The sequence below is a fragment of the Marmota marmota genome, unplaced genomic scaffold, assembly GCF_001458135.2.
Source record: "Marmota marmota marmota unplaced genomic scaffold, marMar, whole genome shotgun sequence".
Lineage (NCBI taxonomy): Eukaryota > Metazoa > Chordata > Mammalia > Rodentia > Sciuridae > Marmota > Marmota marmota.
In genome coordinates this window covers 32,497,839-32,513,680 of record NW_025999982.1, presented here as the reverse complement: position 1 = coordinate 32,513,680, position 15,842 = coordinate 32,497,839, and the positions used below count along the sequence as shown (strand labels likewise).

General features: G+C 32.8%; 1 protein-coding gene across 2 annotated transcripts in view; it reads right to left on the bottom strand.

Moving 5' to 3' along the window:
• Positions 1–15,842, bottom strand: part of Smap1 (small ArfGAP 1) — a 255,824-nt gene that overhangs the window by 76,312 nt on the left and 163,670 nt on the right. For both annotated transcript variants that reach the window (XM_015487902.2, XM_015487901.2), the window contains one exon: positions 12,200–12,275. In XM_015487902.2, coding sequence (XP_015343388.2) covers positions 12,200–12,275 — 76 coding nt within the window. The remainder of the gene's footprint in view (positions 1–12,199; positions 12,276–15,842) is intronic.

Genomic DNA, 15,842 nt, shown 5'->3' with positions numbered 1-15,842 from the left:
TTAAAAGGGAAAACATGCATAAAAAAGGAAATACTGCTTTTTAAAAATTTCCATATGAAATTCTTAAAGGAAATAGTACAGAATAGTGTATTATTTAAAGCTGATTTCACTAGACTATAAAATTTAAATGTACTCAGATTAGATCACACCAAAAATTGGTGAAAAATAATTAAATCTCTCTGATAGTTCACTTTCAATCAATATTACTATTGAAAGCTAATGTTCTGAAGCATGAACATTGTCCCAAGTAGGACAGTGAAAATAACTTTGTTTTTAACTGATAGCTTTAAAGAATGAAAAATAAAACAGCTGAAAGATTAAAATTTTTAATCAATGATTTAAGAAAATAGGTAAAAAAGAAAAGCTGGGAGAAAAGACTGGACTAACGTAATTTAACAACTGAACAGCAGACAGACTTATTACAAACCAATTTATATACTTGCTTCTTTAAGATTAGCATGCAAATACTATTTCCAGTGCTATACTTGCTGAATTACCCCAAAACATTATGAGACAGTTATAAATGCAGTGGAGGTAATTTATACACGAAAAAGTGTTTCATCCAAAAGCTTTTTCACACATCTTCCTACCCAATTTCTACATGCATAGTTGATCACTTTAATGAAAGCATTATCTTCTTGCTCTCTTTTACTGCCAAAATATAACTGAAATACATTTACAAAATGCATAATACATCTTTGGAGCCATAAAAGTGACATCTCTATATTGCCCTATCATATGCCTGTGTGGAATTTTTAAGGTGATAGTACAGATAGGTCATTATATAATGTCAAAATAACAATGCAAAATGACAAGTCCTCCTTCAATCTCCTTGTTAAGTTAGTTCAGGATATTTTTTTCCTGCACAGTGTTGGCTCTGTTATAACTACATAAACTAGCAATTTAATTACTACTAAAGCACATTTATATAAAAGTAGTACACAATACAAGGATCTTTCATTTTAAAAAGGTCAAAATTGCATTAGAGACTGGCTTAAAGATGATTTGTCCTACTGGATATTCACTTACTAGAGATCTTTAACTGAAAGTTTACATAAAAAACAAGATATTAAAAAGCAATAATTTAAAATATCATAACTTGCATCATAAAGCTCCTTTTTCTCAAACGTGCAACATAAAGCCTCTTTTCCTCAAACTCATGTAAAACCACAACATAAAAATATGAAAGGTTCCAGACACAATGGCACATGCCTGTAATTCCCATGACTCAGGAGGCTGAGGCAGGAGGATTGTAAATTCAATGTCAGACTCACCAACTTTGTGAGACCCTGTCTCAAAATTATAAAGGGCTGGGGCATAGCTCAGTTGTAAAGCACCTCTTGGATTCAATCCTCAGTATAAAAAAATTAAATAAATAAATAAAATACAATGACCATCAAGAATTACCAGTCTTTAGAAAACAAGATAATTTCATTGTAAAACTGTTCTGTTTTTGAGAAGATGATAAAGTGACTTGGCCAATCTCAAAACTAAGAAATAGAAATATAAAATTTTTAGTCAATAAATATTATTATTAGTAATTTAACAAACATTTTAATGCGAAAAAAAAAATGGAAGAGGGAGAAAATTTTTTAAAAATGGAAGAGGGAGAAAATACAATGTTCCAGATAAGAAGAGAAACCTGTTCAGTAAGAAAGACAATGAAAAATCCTATAAGCATATCAACAAATTATGATATACTATTTGCCATTAAAAAAGAAATGAATGAAAAAAAAAAGAAATGAATTAAGAGCACATACAAAAGCAGGGTGGAACTTCAGAAACATTCAAAGAAAGAAGTCAGACATAGAAGAACACACAGTGTTTTGTACTATTCACGTGAAACTCTAGAAAAGAAAATGTAACCTACCGTGATAAAAAGCAAATCAATGGTTTATCTGAGTTGGGGTAGAAGATGATTATTAACAAGGGGCCCAAAAGAGCCTTTTGGAATGATGCAAAAGTTCTTTGATTATGGTAGTAGTGTTTTTTTTATTTGCCAACCATTAAAATATATGCATTTTATTTTCTATAAATTATATCTCAATAAACTTGATTTTTAAAAAATCAATGAGCAGGGTAAAATACATTGTGTGAGCAAGGAATAAAGAAACAGAGCTGAACATATTGGCAACTGAAAATAAGAAGCACTACAAGTGTAAGTGGAAGAGAGACGAAAGGATGGCAAAGATTAAAAGGAAATACAGAGGCAACAAAAACTAGGTGCTCTGGGGACTTTCTAAATCTCTCAAAACTATCTGCTTCTTTTTTTTTTAATTTTTTATTGTTGGTTGTTCAAAACATTACATAGTTCTTGATATATCATATTTCACACTTTGATTCAAGTGGGTTATGAGCTCCCATTTTTACCCCATATACAGATTGCAGAATCACATCAGTTACACATCCATTGATTTACATATTGCCATACTAGTGTCTGTTGTGTTCTGCTGCCTTTCCTATCCTCTACTATCCCCACTCCCCTCCCCTCCCCTCCCCTCTTCTCTCTCTGCCCCCTCTACTGACATTCATTTGTCCCCCTTGTATTATTTTTCCCTTTCCCCTCACTTCCTCTTGTATGTACTTTTAAAACTATCTGCTTCTTACCATCCTAGTATGAAATCGCTACTATCCATCTCCTGAATTAGTCCTAATAAGTCCCCCTACTCCAATTCTTATTCTTTGCCAAATCCATTCTCCATACTTCATCATTTTGAAATGCAAATTTTATCACATTCTCGGCTTAGAAATCTTAAATAGTTTACATACATTATAGAAAGTCAAATTACAAACTCCTTAAACAGGCCACACCTACCTGGTTCTCCCTACTCCCTTCCCTGCCTGGGACATACTCTGTTTTGGGGGTTTCAGATCTCTAGTCTACATCTCGTGACTCCAACAGTCATTGCTTTCACTGTTCCCATTGTTTGAAATACCAATACCTTCCATGAGTTCCTACTCATTCTTTAATTTTGAGTTGACACTGCCCCCTCCAGGAAATATTCAAATGATTATTTGACACCTTCAGACTGAGTTACACAGACCCTTTATATGTGTTCCCAAATAGCTTCTGTAATATTACCATATTATAAAAGTTATCAATACTGTCCTGGAAAGATCTGATTATTTATTAATATTCTCTATCCAATTAAGTTCTCTGAGGAAGACATTTCTAGTATGCTCACTATTTTTAGCAATTGTCAACCAATAGGTCTCAATAAATGTTTCTGTTATAGGAAAAGAGGAGGAAGAGAGAATTTCAGAGGGAGAACTAGAGGAAGACTCAATCTCTGCAGTTGTCATTGTCCTGTGGAAGTTCACTGGCTTGCTAAGATACTTTTCTTAAATCCCTTATAAATTATGTACATTTATTTTCAAACTTAGTATTTATTTTAACTAGATATTAATTTCCATTCTACTGAATGTTCACACTTTCATATGAACAGAGGAAAAGACTTAGAAAAATTTTCAGGGACTTGGTTATGTCAGTAAATTTAGTAGTCATGTTTAAAAGTCCTTTTCTTCCCTACCTTTCTCCTGCCCATCCTTTCCATCCATGAGAAAATACACAAAGTGAAACTGAAGCTTTTCAGAAGTCTAGAAATCATTTTTTTTTTTTTAAAAAAAAGGATTTTTGGCCAGGGACAGTGGCGCATACCTGTAATCCCAGTGACCTGGGAGGCTGAGGCAGGAGGATGGCAAGTTTGAGGCAAGACTCAGCAACTTGACACCCAGTCACAAAATAAAAAATAAAAAGAACTGGGGATGTAACTCAATGGTAAAGCACTACTGGTCAATTCCCAGTATCCTCACCCCACCTCCCTGAATAAAAAGATTTCCAATGTCATTTACACTTCTGGGATGTCTTTTTACACAAAAGCTAAAAACATTTAATAAACTAACAAGTAAATCATATGAAAGACCTAGCAATTAAACTCACCATTATTAGGAGTATTAAAAGACTTTGATAAACTTAACCAAGTAAACATGGCTACTAAACATGTGGAAGAAGCCTGTCTTAATATATTAAATTAAAAAAAATTGTTTTTGTTAAGTTATACATGACCATAGAATGTATTTATGCACTTTGATATATCATACATAGATGGGATATAATTTCTCATAGAATTTTATGAGTGTACATGTTGCAGAATCATATTGGTCATGTAGTCACATATATACATACAGTAATAATGTCTGTTTCATTCTATCTTTCCTATCCCCACATCCCCTCCCCTACCCTCCCGTCACTTCCCTCTACCTAATCTAAGGTAATGCTATTCTTCCCTAGTGCCCCCTCCCACAACCTCACTGTGAATTAGCATCCACATATTAGAGAAAACATTCAGCCTTTGGTTTTCTGGGATTGGCTTATTTAGCTTAGCATGATATTTTCCAACTCTAACCATTTACTGGCAAATGCCATAATTTCACTCCTCTTTAAAGCTGAGTAATATTCCACTGAGTGTATATACCACATTTTCTTTATCCATTTCTCTATTGAGGGACATCTAGGTTGGTTCCATCGTCTAGCTATTGTGAATTAAGCTGCTATAAACATTGATGTGGCTGTGTCACTATACTACCCTGATTTTAAGTCCTTTAAGTATAAACCAAAGAGTGGGATATTTTCTGAGGAATCTCCATACTGTTTTCCATAGTGGTTGCATTAATTTGTAGTCCCACAGCAATGTATGAGTGTACCTTTTTCACCACATCCTCGCCAACATTTATTGTTGCCTATATTCTTGATGATTGCCATTCTGACAAGAGTGAGATGAAATCTTAAAGAGTAATTTTGATATGCATTTCTCTAATTGCTAGAGATGTTGAACACTTTTTCATATATTTGTTGATTGATTGTATTTCTTCTTCTGTGAAGTGTCTGTTCAGTTCCTTAGAGCATTTATTGATTGGGTTATTTGTTTTTTTGGTGTTAAGATTTTTGAGCTCTTCATATATCCTTGAGATTAATGCTTTATTGGAGGTGCAAGTGGTAATGATTTTCTCCTCACGTTATTGTTTCCTTTGCTGAAAAGAAGCTTTTTATTTTAAATCCATCCCATTTATTGATTCTTGATTTTACTTCTTGCACTTTAGGAGTCTTGTTAAGGAAGTCAGATCCTAGGCTTATACGGTAAAGATTTGGGCCTATTTTTTCTTCTATTAGCCGTTCTTTGTTCTAGTGCCTAAGTCTTTGAACCACTTTGAGTTGATTTTTGTGCGGGGTGAGAAATAGAGGTTTAATTTCATTTTTCTCCATATGGATTTCCAGTTTTGCCAGCACCATTTGTTGAACAGGATATTTTTTCTCCAGTCAATGTTTTTGGCATCCTTGTCTAGTATGAGATAACCATATTTATGTGGGTTTGTCTTTGTGTCCTTTATTCTTTACCACTGGTCTAAAGTCTATTTTGGTGCCAATACTATGCCATTTTTGTTACTATAACTCTATAGCACAGTTTAAGGTCTGGTATTGTGATGCCTCCTGCTTCACTTTTCTTGCTAAGGATTGTTTTAGCTATTCTGGGTCTTTTATTTTTCCAAATAAATTTCCTGATTGTTTTTCTATTTCTATGAAGAATGTCATTGGGATTTAGGAACTGCATTAAATCTGTATAATGCTTTTGGTACTATGGCCATTTTGACAATATTAATTCTTCCTATCCAGGAGCATGGTTTTCTTCTGAGGTTTTCTTCAATTTCTTTCATTAGTGTTCTATAATTTTCATTGTAGAGGTCTTTCACCTCTTTTGTTAGATTGATTCCTGGGGTTTTTGTTTTGTTTTGAGGCTATTGTGAATGGAGTAGATTTCCTAATTTCTCTTTCAGTGGATTCATTGCTGATGTATAGGAATGCATTTGATTTATGAGTGTTGATTTTATATCCTGCTACTTTGCTGAATTCATTTATTAGTTCTAGAAGTTTTCTGGTGGAATTTTTTGGATCATCTAGGTATAGAATTATGTCATCAGGAAATAGTGATAGTTTGAGTTCTTCTTTACCTATTTGTGTCCCTTTAATTTCTTTCTTTTGTCTAATTGCTGTGGCTAGAGTTTCAAGGATGATGTTGAATAGAAGTGGTGAAAGAGGTCTTGTTCCAGTTCTTAGAGGGAATGCATTCAATTTTTCTCCATGTAGAATGATACCAGCCTTGGGTTTAGTTAGCATACACAGCTTTTATGATGTTGAGGTATGTTCCTACTATCCCTAGTTTTTCTAGTGTTTTGAACATGAAAGTGGGCTTTTTTTTGGTCAAATACTTTTTCTGCATCTATTAAGATGATCATATGATTCTTGTTTTTAAGTCTATTAATATGATGAATTACGTTTATTGATTTCCATGTGTTGAACCAACCCTCCATCCCCGGGATAAATCCAACTTGATGGTGGTGCACTATCTTTTTAATATGTTTTTGTATGCAGCTTCCCAGAATTTTATTGAGAATTTTTGCATCTACATTCATCAAGGATACTGGTCTGAAATTTTCTTTCCTTGATGTGTCTTTGTCTGGTTTTGGTATCAGGATGACATTAGCCTTGTAAAATGAGTATGGAAGGGTTCCCTCCTTTCCTGTTTCATGGAATACTTTGAGGAGCACTGGTGTCAATTCTTCTTTGAAAGTCTTGTGGAACTTGGCTGAGAATCCATCTGGTCCTGGGCTTTTCTTGATTGGTAGGCTTTTGATGGCGTTTTCTATTTCATTACTTGAAAATGATCTATTTAAATCATGTATGTCCTCCTCATTCAGTATGGGTAGGTCATATGTCTCTAGAAATTTGTCAATGTCTTTGATATTTTCTACTGTATTAGAATATAAATTTTCAAAATAGCTTCTAATTATCTTTTGTATTTCAGATGTGTCCATTGTGATATTTCCTTCTTCATCTTATATTTTAGTAATTTGAATTTTCTTTTTCTCTTCATTAGCACGGCCAGGGGTTATCTATTTATTTTTTCAAAGAACCAACTTTTTGTTGTCAATTTTTTCAATTGTTTCTTTTGTTCTAATTTCACTGATTTCAGCTCTGATTTTAATTATTTCCTATCTTCTACTGCTTTTGGTGTAGATTTGTTCTTCTTTTTCTAGGGTTTTGAGATATAGTGTTAGGTCATTTATTTATTGACTTTTTATTCTTTTAATGTGCTCAATGCAATAAACTTTCCTCTTATTACTGTCTTGATAGTGTCCCAGAGATTTTGATATGTTGTATTAGTGTTCTCATTTACCTTTAAGAATTTTTTTATTTCATCCTTGATTTCTTCTACTATCCATTCATCATTCAATTGTGTATTAGTCTCCATGTATTACAGTAGCTTGTATTTTATTTTTAGTTTTATTGTTGATTTCTAATTTCATCCCATTATATTCTGATAGAATATAGGGTATTAGCTCTGTTTTTTTGTAGTTACTAAGAGTTGCTTTGTGGCATAAGATATGGTCTATTGTAGAGAAGGATCCATGTGCTGCTGAGAAGAAAGTATATTCTCTCATTGATGGATGAAATACTCTGTATATGTCTGGTAAGTCTAAATTATTGATTGTATTATTCAGTTCTACAGTTTCCTTATTTAGTTTTTGTTTAGAAGATCTGTCCAGTGGTGAGAGAAGTGTGTTAAAGTCCCCCAGTATTATTGTATTGTGGTCTATTTGACTCTTGAAATTGAGAATGGTTTGTTTGATGTACATAGATGCTAGTAAGATTCTAAGCAGAGAAAGCCATGACCCATGCTTAGACTCAACCTACAGAAATTGTAAGATAGTAAATTGTATTAAGTCATCAAATTTCCAGTAAATTATGAAGTAGGAAATAAAATTAATATAATAACCAATCTCTTTTTAAAAAAGTGCAAAATCCTGAGCAATCTGGGATTCAAGTTCTCCATATAATCCTATTTGTTTTTTTGAAATTTACCTCCTCATGTATTTATTTTCTCTTCCTCATCTACCTCCTCCTGATAAGCCCTCTTTCACACTTACTAAACAGAACAATCTTATGGATTACTCACCAAACCCTAAGCACCAAATAATACCCCCAAGCTTTCCTTCCTCACCTCACCTTGGCAGAGATGGGAGAAAATGTCCCTTCAGACTGGAAAGTCTTTCCTGCATTGTCAACATTTCCTTCTTACATACCAGCCCATTTCCTCTTTGATGAAATTCTACTTCCCTATTGAGGATAATCTCAAATATAATTCCTTTAAGAATTATTCTAATGGAAATAAACTACTGCTTTGTACATTTTGTTTTTATAGCACTTTTACTCTTTGGTAACAACAATTACTTCATTCTGCTTTAGAATACAGTTCACTGAACATGTCCATGACATGCTGAAAGTGTTTGAAAGTAAGCTACTTGGAGCAACAATTAAATCAATGTCAGTGCCCTGCACATGATACATACTCACTAATATTGTCTGATTAAATGAAAATATAAATAAAGGAACATTCCAAGGGGATTTCAACAGTTAATTTCTGTCATTCTATATCTAATTTCAAAAGGAGATTAACACAAATCTCTGGAAAGAGTGTAATGAGGGTTGATAATGAATGAGGACAAAGTGACCATGTTTGTGCCCAGGATCATGTAGCTATGAGACACACACACATAAAATCTTTTCTAGTTTAACACTATAAATCAGTAAACATTTCTTCTAGTACAAAAATATTTCTACATACTTTCCTTTGTTTTAGCCCCTCTCTGAACTTTGCTTTTCTCCTTTAAGCCTTCTTCTATAACTCATGTTTACAGTGCCACAGAGCACTCAACACTGCAAGTTCTATACACAAACTCCTTCTATCAAAATAAAACATATAAGCCCCTCTGCTTTCTCAAAAGTACTACGTTAAAGCCACATTCTACAACTGTAAATAAATCCCTAGGAATGATTCTATTGTAGCCTCTCTCGCACTCTATATAATGGATTGAATGAGGATTGGTTCACAGACATATTAGATGGCCTGGGAAGCAGAGGGGTAAGAATTTAGAAAACGCACAACACTGCCTTTTTTTAGTTTATTGCTTCGTATTTTGTCACAACATTTTGAAATGTTTTGCTATAAAAAGGCAAGAAATATATTGGTATAGTGGTTTAAAGGGTTAAAAATTATTGCCTTACACAGAGGAAAAGAGTCATCTTTATGTCTTTAATGCAAAACTCTTAAAATAAGAAAATAAATTAACAGCAGTAACACATCCTGGAGCACTTAAAAAAGACACAAAACAAGAGGAAATAGACAAATTATAAAAATCAGACAGAAAAGCTACAAACTAATTTAGAGCTATTTAATATAGAGTAATAGTCTCATCAAGCTTAATAGCCACTTGAAAGAGCTCTTCTTTATCAGAGTTATCTCTAGCTTCCACATGAGGGAAAACATACAACCCTTGACTTCCTCAGTTTGACTTATTTCGGTTAACATATTGGTCTCAAGTTCCATCCATTTTCCTACAAATTTCATTATTCTTTATGTCAGAATAAAATGCCACTGTGTATGTATACCATATTTTCTTTTCCATTCATCCACTGATGGACACCCAGGCTAGTTCCAGAGTTTGGCTATTGTGAATTGTGCTGCTATATACTTGGGTATGCATTTATAACTATAGTATGACAAGTTTAAGGAGGAGTGTTATGGTATTGTTGGGGCATATTCTGCTCCGAGTCTTTTGAGGAAATTCCATACTGATTTCCAAAGTGATTATACTAATTTACAATCCCATCAACAATGTAAAAATGTTCCTTCTCCTCCATACCCTCTCCAGCATTTATAATTATTTGTGTTTTTGATGGTTGCTATTCTAATTAGAGTGAAATGAAATCATGGTGTAGTTTTGTTTGTATTTCCTTAATTGCTAACAATGTTGAACATTTTTCATATATTTGCTGGTCATTTATATTTCTTCTTTTGAGAAATATTATTTTAGTGCACTTGCCCATTCATTAACTGGGTTGTTTGGGTTTGTTTTGGTGCTCAGGTTTTTGAGTGTTTTATATATTATAGATATGAATCCTTTGAAGAGTAGCTAGTGGAGATTTTCTCCCATTCTGTAGCTTCTCTCTTCATGCTATTTTCTTCCCTGTACAGAAACATTTTAATTTGATGCTATCTCATTTATAAACTCTTAGCATTACTTCCTGAGTTTTAAGGATCCTATTGAAAAAGTTACTACTATATGTTGAAGTGTTGGCCCTACGTTTCTTCATGCAGTTTCTTCAAAGTGTTTGGTCTAATTCCAAGGTCTTTGATGTTATTTGAATTATCTTTGTGTAGGGTGAGAGATAGGAGGATCCAGTTTCATTCCATATATGAAGAATTTAGGTTTTCCCAGTACCACTAATTTAAAAGGTTTTCCCAGTACCACTAATTTCAAGGTACTGAAATTTCTGGCACTTTTGTCAATGATCAGATGATTGAAAACTGATTGTATCTATGTGGGTTTGTCTCTGTCTTCTATTCTGTACATTTATTTATCTGTTTTTATGCCCGTACCATGCAGTTTGGGTTACCATAGTTCTGTAATATAATTTGAAGTCATATTGTGATGTCTCCAGCATTACTTTATTGACTTAAAACTGCTTTTGCCTATTCTGGGTCTTTTGTTCTTTTAAATTAATTTTAGATCTGTTTTTTTTTTCCTAGTTCTATGAAGAATACCACTGGTATTTTGATGGGTACTGCACTGAATCTGTATATTATTCTTGATAACAGGACCATTTAGGAATATTAATTCTGCCTATTCGTGAACAGTGGAGGTCTTGTATCTTCTTCAATTTCTTTCTCCAGTGTTCTATAGTTGGTTAGATTTATTTCCAGTTTTTGTTATTGTTGTTGTTGGTGGTGGTGGCGGTGGTTTTTGAGGCTACTGTGAATGGAACATTTTCCAGATTTCTTTCTAAACAGATTCATCATTTATAAATAAAAAGAAATAGTTGACATACATATTTATTACAATAAAGTCTTACCTAAAAAGTACCAAAATGTTCAACAGTTAAGTATTGTACAGAAAAGATATTGCTTTTTTATGTTCATTTGTTAACCTACTACTTTGCTGAATTTGTTTATTAGCTCTAGCAGTTTTCTGGTGAAGCTTTTTAGATCATCTATGTATAGGATCATATCATCTACAGTGATAATGTGACTCCTTCTTTTCCTATTTTTATTTTTATATTCCCTTTTCTTGCCTAATTGCTCTGGCTAGAATTTCTAGTGCTATACTGAACAGGAGTGGTAAGAGTGGATATCCTTGTCTTTTTCCAAATTTCACAGGCAATGCTTTCAGTTTTTAAATTTTTTAGTATATCACTTCTCCTTATGGACCAAAAATAAAACAAAAACTGTTGTCTACAAAATACCTAAAAAATTATTTCACCACAAGATTAGTTTATAGCTTGCTTACATATTTTTGGTACTGGGGATTTAACCCAGGCATAATTTACCACTGAGTCACACCTTCAGCCCTTTTATTTTTTATTTTGAGACAGGGTCTCACTAAGTTGCTTAGGGCCTCACTAAGTTGCAGAGGCTTCGGCCTCCTGCTTCGGCCACCCGAGTCAAATCACTGGGATTGCAGGCATGTGTCACCACACCCAGCTATAGTTTATTAATATGGAAATCAAAGGCCAAAAAATATCTTAACAATAAATGCAATTAGCTTTAAACTATAATTAACTGAGATGGGAAAATTTAATTAGAAAAAAATAAAAAGAAATAGTTAACATACATATTTGGTTATTACAATAAAGTCTTAACTAATAAGTACCAAAATGTTCAACAGTTATCAATTAAAATGTCAAGCTTTAATATAATACTGGGCTAATTGTTTCATGTTTTAAAAGACCCACCAAAGACCTTGGATAAAGACTTTTTTCTTTTTCATATGTTCCCAGAATTTAGCAAAATAAATTTTTCTCCCTTTTCTGTTAGTACCCTAATCATTTTTGCAAATTTCATAAAATTAACTTTGTTAAATGTCATATAAGCATTTATTAGACTCTTATTCAGAACATGCTCCTTTCTATATCAGAGGCTCTGCTTTGCAGATCAACATTATGTGACTCCTCCAGCCAAATTTCCAACACTTAAAGTATCTAAACATACATAACTAGCATATTGTTACAACAAATAAATTTAGCTATGTGGTAAACTTTGATATCTATACAACAAACATCAGTTAGAGCTGAAGGTTTACTTACATTTGTAATAGCTATAGCGTTTTTATCATAGTATTTCTTCTTTTCATATTTATCTCTGATGAAAAATTCTACTGCTCTGAAAACAAATAACTTAAGGAAAAGCATGAGTTTAGTTACATGTATATTTCTCTTTATTCATTCCTTTCCAAAAAGACTACCCTCTAAAATTTTTTACTCTCACACTACTTCTGCTTGTAAATTCTGTAACCTTCTTTCCTTTCTCCCCTTAAAAAAAATAAAAATAAAAAATTTAAAAAAAAAAATCACATTTTTTCAGGAAATTTTCCCATTCAACAAAAACCACCCAAATCAACTTCAGAAAGAACAACAACTGGGGCCGGGGCTGTAGGTCATTGGCAGAGTGCTTGCCTAGCATGTGTGAGGCTCTGTATTAGATCCTTAGCACCACATAAAAATACATAAAATAAAGGCATTCTGTACATTTACAACTAGAAATTATATATAATTTTTAATTCCTCCACTACTGCCACCACCAAACTAATTCAGGTTCATTTAGAGTTTATAATATAAGTAAACAAACTCATACCCAGGCAATACTCACAATGTGTTAAACACCATATTCTGTAAATTGTGCATATTGTTTCTGTTAATTCCTCTCACAACTCAGTAATGGACATACTATTATTTTCACATCATAGATGAAGAATTAGCAACATGGAAAGAGTGTATACTGTACTGTGATTCCAATACAATGCTCTTTTCTACTAAACATACTATATCATACACAGGTTAGTGTATCATGGGATTCCTTTTGGATTACAAAAATAATGGACAAATTTTCTCTTGCAAAGTTGAGGAAGGGAGAAGTCAAGAAGCTAAAATTAAGGTTTTCACTTATAATAATAAATGCTTTCAAGAAATATCTAAGTAATAAGCAATTTAAAAAATTATCTGAAGTCAAAGTTAATATCATTGATACATACATACTGTTTTACAAGGATATAAAAATAAAATACAGCATTAGTATAGGAAAACTCTCTAGGACCTTCCTAATTATTTAACAGAAAACATTATTTAAAAAAAAAAAAATCAAAGCACATCACAAAGGAAATTTTTTAAATTCCATGGTAGTCACTCAAGGAAGGACTGTGATTTAAGGAACATACTATGTCCTTGGTTGCTCTCAGTGTCCACCTTCTTCTTTGAGCAAAAATGTCTCACAAGGTTCTTATGTTTTTGTAAAAAATTCCAAATGTTACTTGACCTAAAGAACTATCCCAGGAATTAGCAAATTTTTACTTATAACACCAAACAGTAAATATTTTAGGCTTTATATGAGAGCTAATAACTACTTAACTCTGCCTCTGTAACTACAAAGTGGCCATAGAAACTTCAAAATAAGTGGGCATAGCTGAGTTTTAGTAAAAATTCATTGACAAAATTAGGCAATTGGTTCACAGGTCTGTAGTTACTAACTCCTGAATTCTATTCAATGCTGAAAGCAAAAAACAGCCATGATGAATTTATAGAGGGAACCTGTCTATAAACTGTCATTATGCAGACAACTTAGACAACGTTGAAAGGAAAATTTGTACAACTTCATTTGTGATACCAATAAGCACTTATTTAATTTGAAGTTATTGTGACTCTGAACTTAGCCAATCTACCAGACCTATTCCGAGATATATAAAAAAGACAGTAGTCATACTCACCTCACAAGGTTGTTGTGTATGTGACATACACACATACATATACACAATATATACACATATATATTTAAAAATAAAAACTAACTTCATTTATTAAATGCTTATATTTATATATATACACACACACTAAATGATATGTGTGTGTGTGTGTGTGTGTGTATATATATATATATATATATTACTTAGTATAATACATAACAAACAGTAAGCATTTGATAAATGAAGTTAGTTTCTATTTTTACTTAACTTTGTGCCTCAGTTCCATCCACTTTAAAATATACTCATTTTAGTACTCATCTTACAAGATTATTTTAAGAATTAAATGTTATATATGTAAAGTAGTAAAAAAAGAACGGTACATGACAAAGTACTATTTTAACTTTTAATTCTTATTGACAATATAAAGGTATTTTGATAGGCAAATCATCTTTTAAAAGATAGGATCCATAAACAGGGTACAAGAGGAATAGCAACAACTATGTTAAGGACTAAGAGGGCTTACACATAATCAAGTTTAAACAGATGTGTTAATGAAAAACAACAACAAAAGAACAAATATAACTGAGCATCAGGGAATATTTATCTTCATTTTCCAGGCTCTAGATGTCCTTTAAGATACAATTTAAGATATAATCTACATTGATGTAGATTAATAGCACAACCAAAAAAAATAGAATGAGAATATTTCAGAGTATCAAGATAAGGAATATATTAACTAACAATTCAAGTTTAAGTGGCTGATTTGAGATTTAATAAATAAAAGCATCAAAACATCCCAAAATCTTCTCCATGCCTATACTCACAAATCATTCAGTAAACACGTCTAAATCTTCCTTCCTCCAAAACTAAACATTGGTACAAGCTCAAAAATTTTTTAACATTATTACATGTTTTATCTTTTAATATGTATTTGTTTTTTAAGACTTTCCCCCTTTCTTTAAAGATACCACTTGAACCAGAAATTAATATCTACTCCCAAGAAAAAAAAATCTTCCAGTTTCAGACATATACCAGTGACAGCAGTAACACTTCAAAAAGCTTAGAGGAGGAGAACTGCTGATTCGCTTTGGTGCACAATAGATCTCATGGAATTGAAGTAATTAAAGTTTTTAGATAAGATGAAATATCCTAATAATAAAAAGCTTAATGTAAAGCTTTATCATTTGTCATGCGTTAGCACATGCAGCCTATAATTAACCACATCCCACATGAGAATTACACTTTCACAGCAGCTTTTACAAAACTTTTTAAATTGTAAAGCTTTTAAAAAGCAACAAATCTTGTTAAGAACGTAATTAAGTCCCATATTATATGAATTTAACTCAGTTTGATTCCACATACCTCTGGGGACATATATCTATAAAAGTGCAGAGACATTAGGCTTCAAAAAGCAATGAATGAGCTTTCAAACAATGGAAGGAAGGAAGGAGAGAAGGAGAAAGGAGGGAGAGAAAGTGGTTCTCTTACTAGATTCCCTTATAAAATAAAACTATTTTATCTATAAAAGTACTAAGATATAAGGCTTTTCAAAGAGCCATGAGATATTTATATTTACTTAGTACTAGAATTTGAACCCAGGCCCTCAGACATGCTAGGTAAGTACTCTACCACTGGGATACATCCCAAATCTTTTTATTTATTTTTGTTTTGAGACAGGTTCTCCTAAATTGCCCAGGCTAGCCTCAAACCCATGATCCTCCTGCCTTGGCCTCCCAAGCAGCTAGGATTACAGGCTTGTACGCACAATGCCTGGCTCATTGAGATATTTTGAGAATTAAAAAGAAAATTTAAACTGGGAGTGGTGGCACAGGCCTATAATCCCAGTAGCTAAGAAGCTGAGGCAGGAGGATCCAGGGTTCAAAGCCAGCCTCATCAAAAAGAAAGGCACTAAACAACTCAGTGAGACCCTGCCTCTAAATAAAATACAAAAATGGGCTGGAGACATGGCTCACAGTGGTCAAGTGCAACCCGCC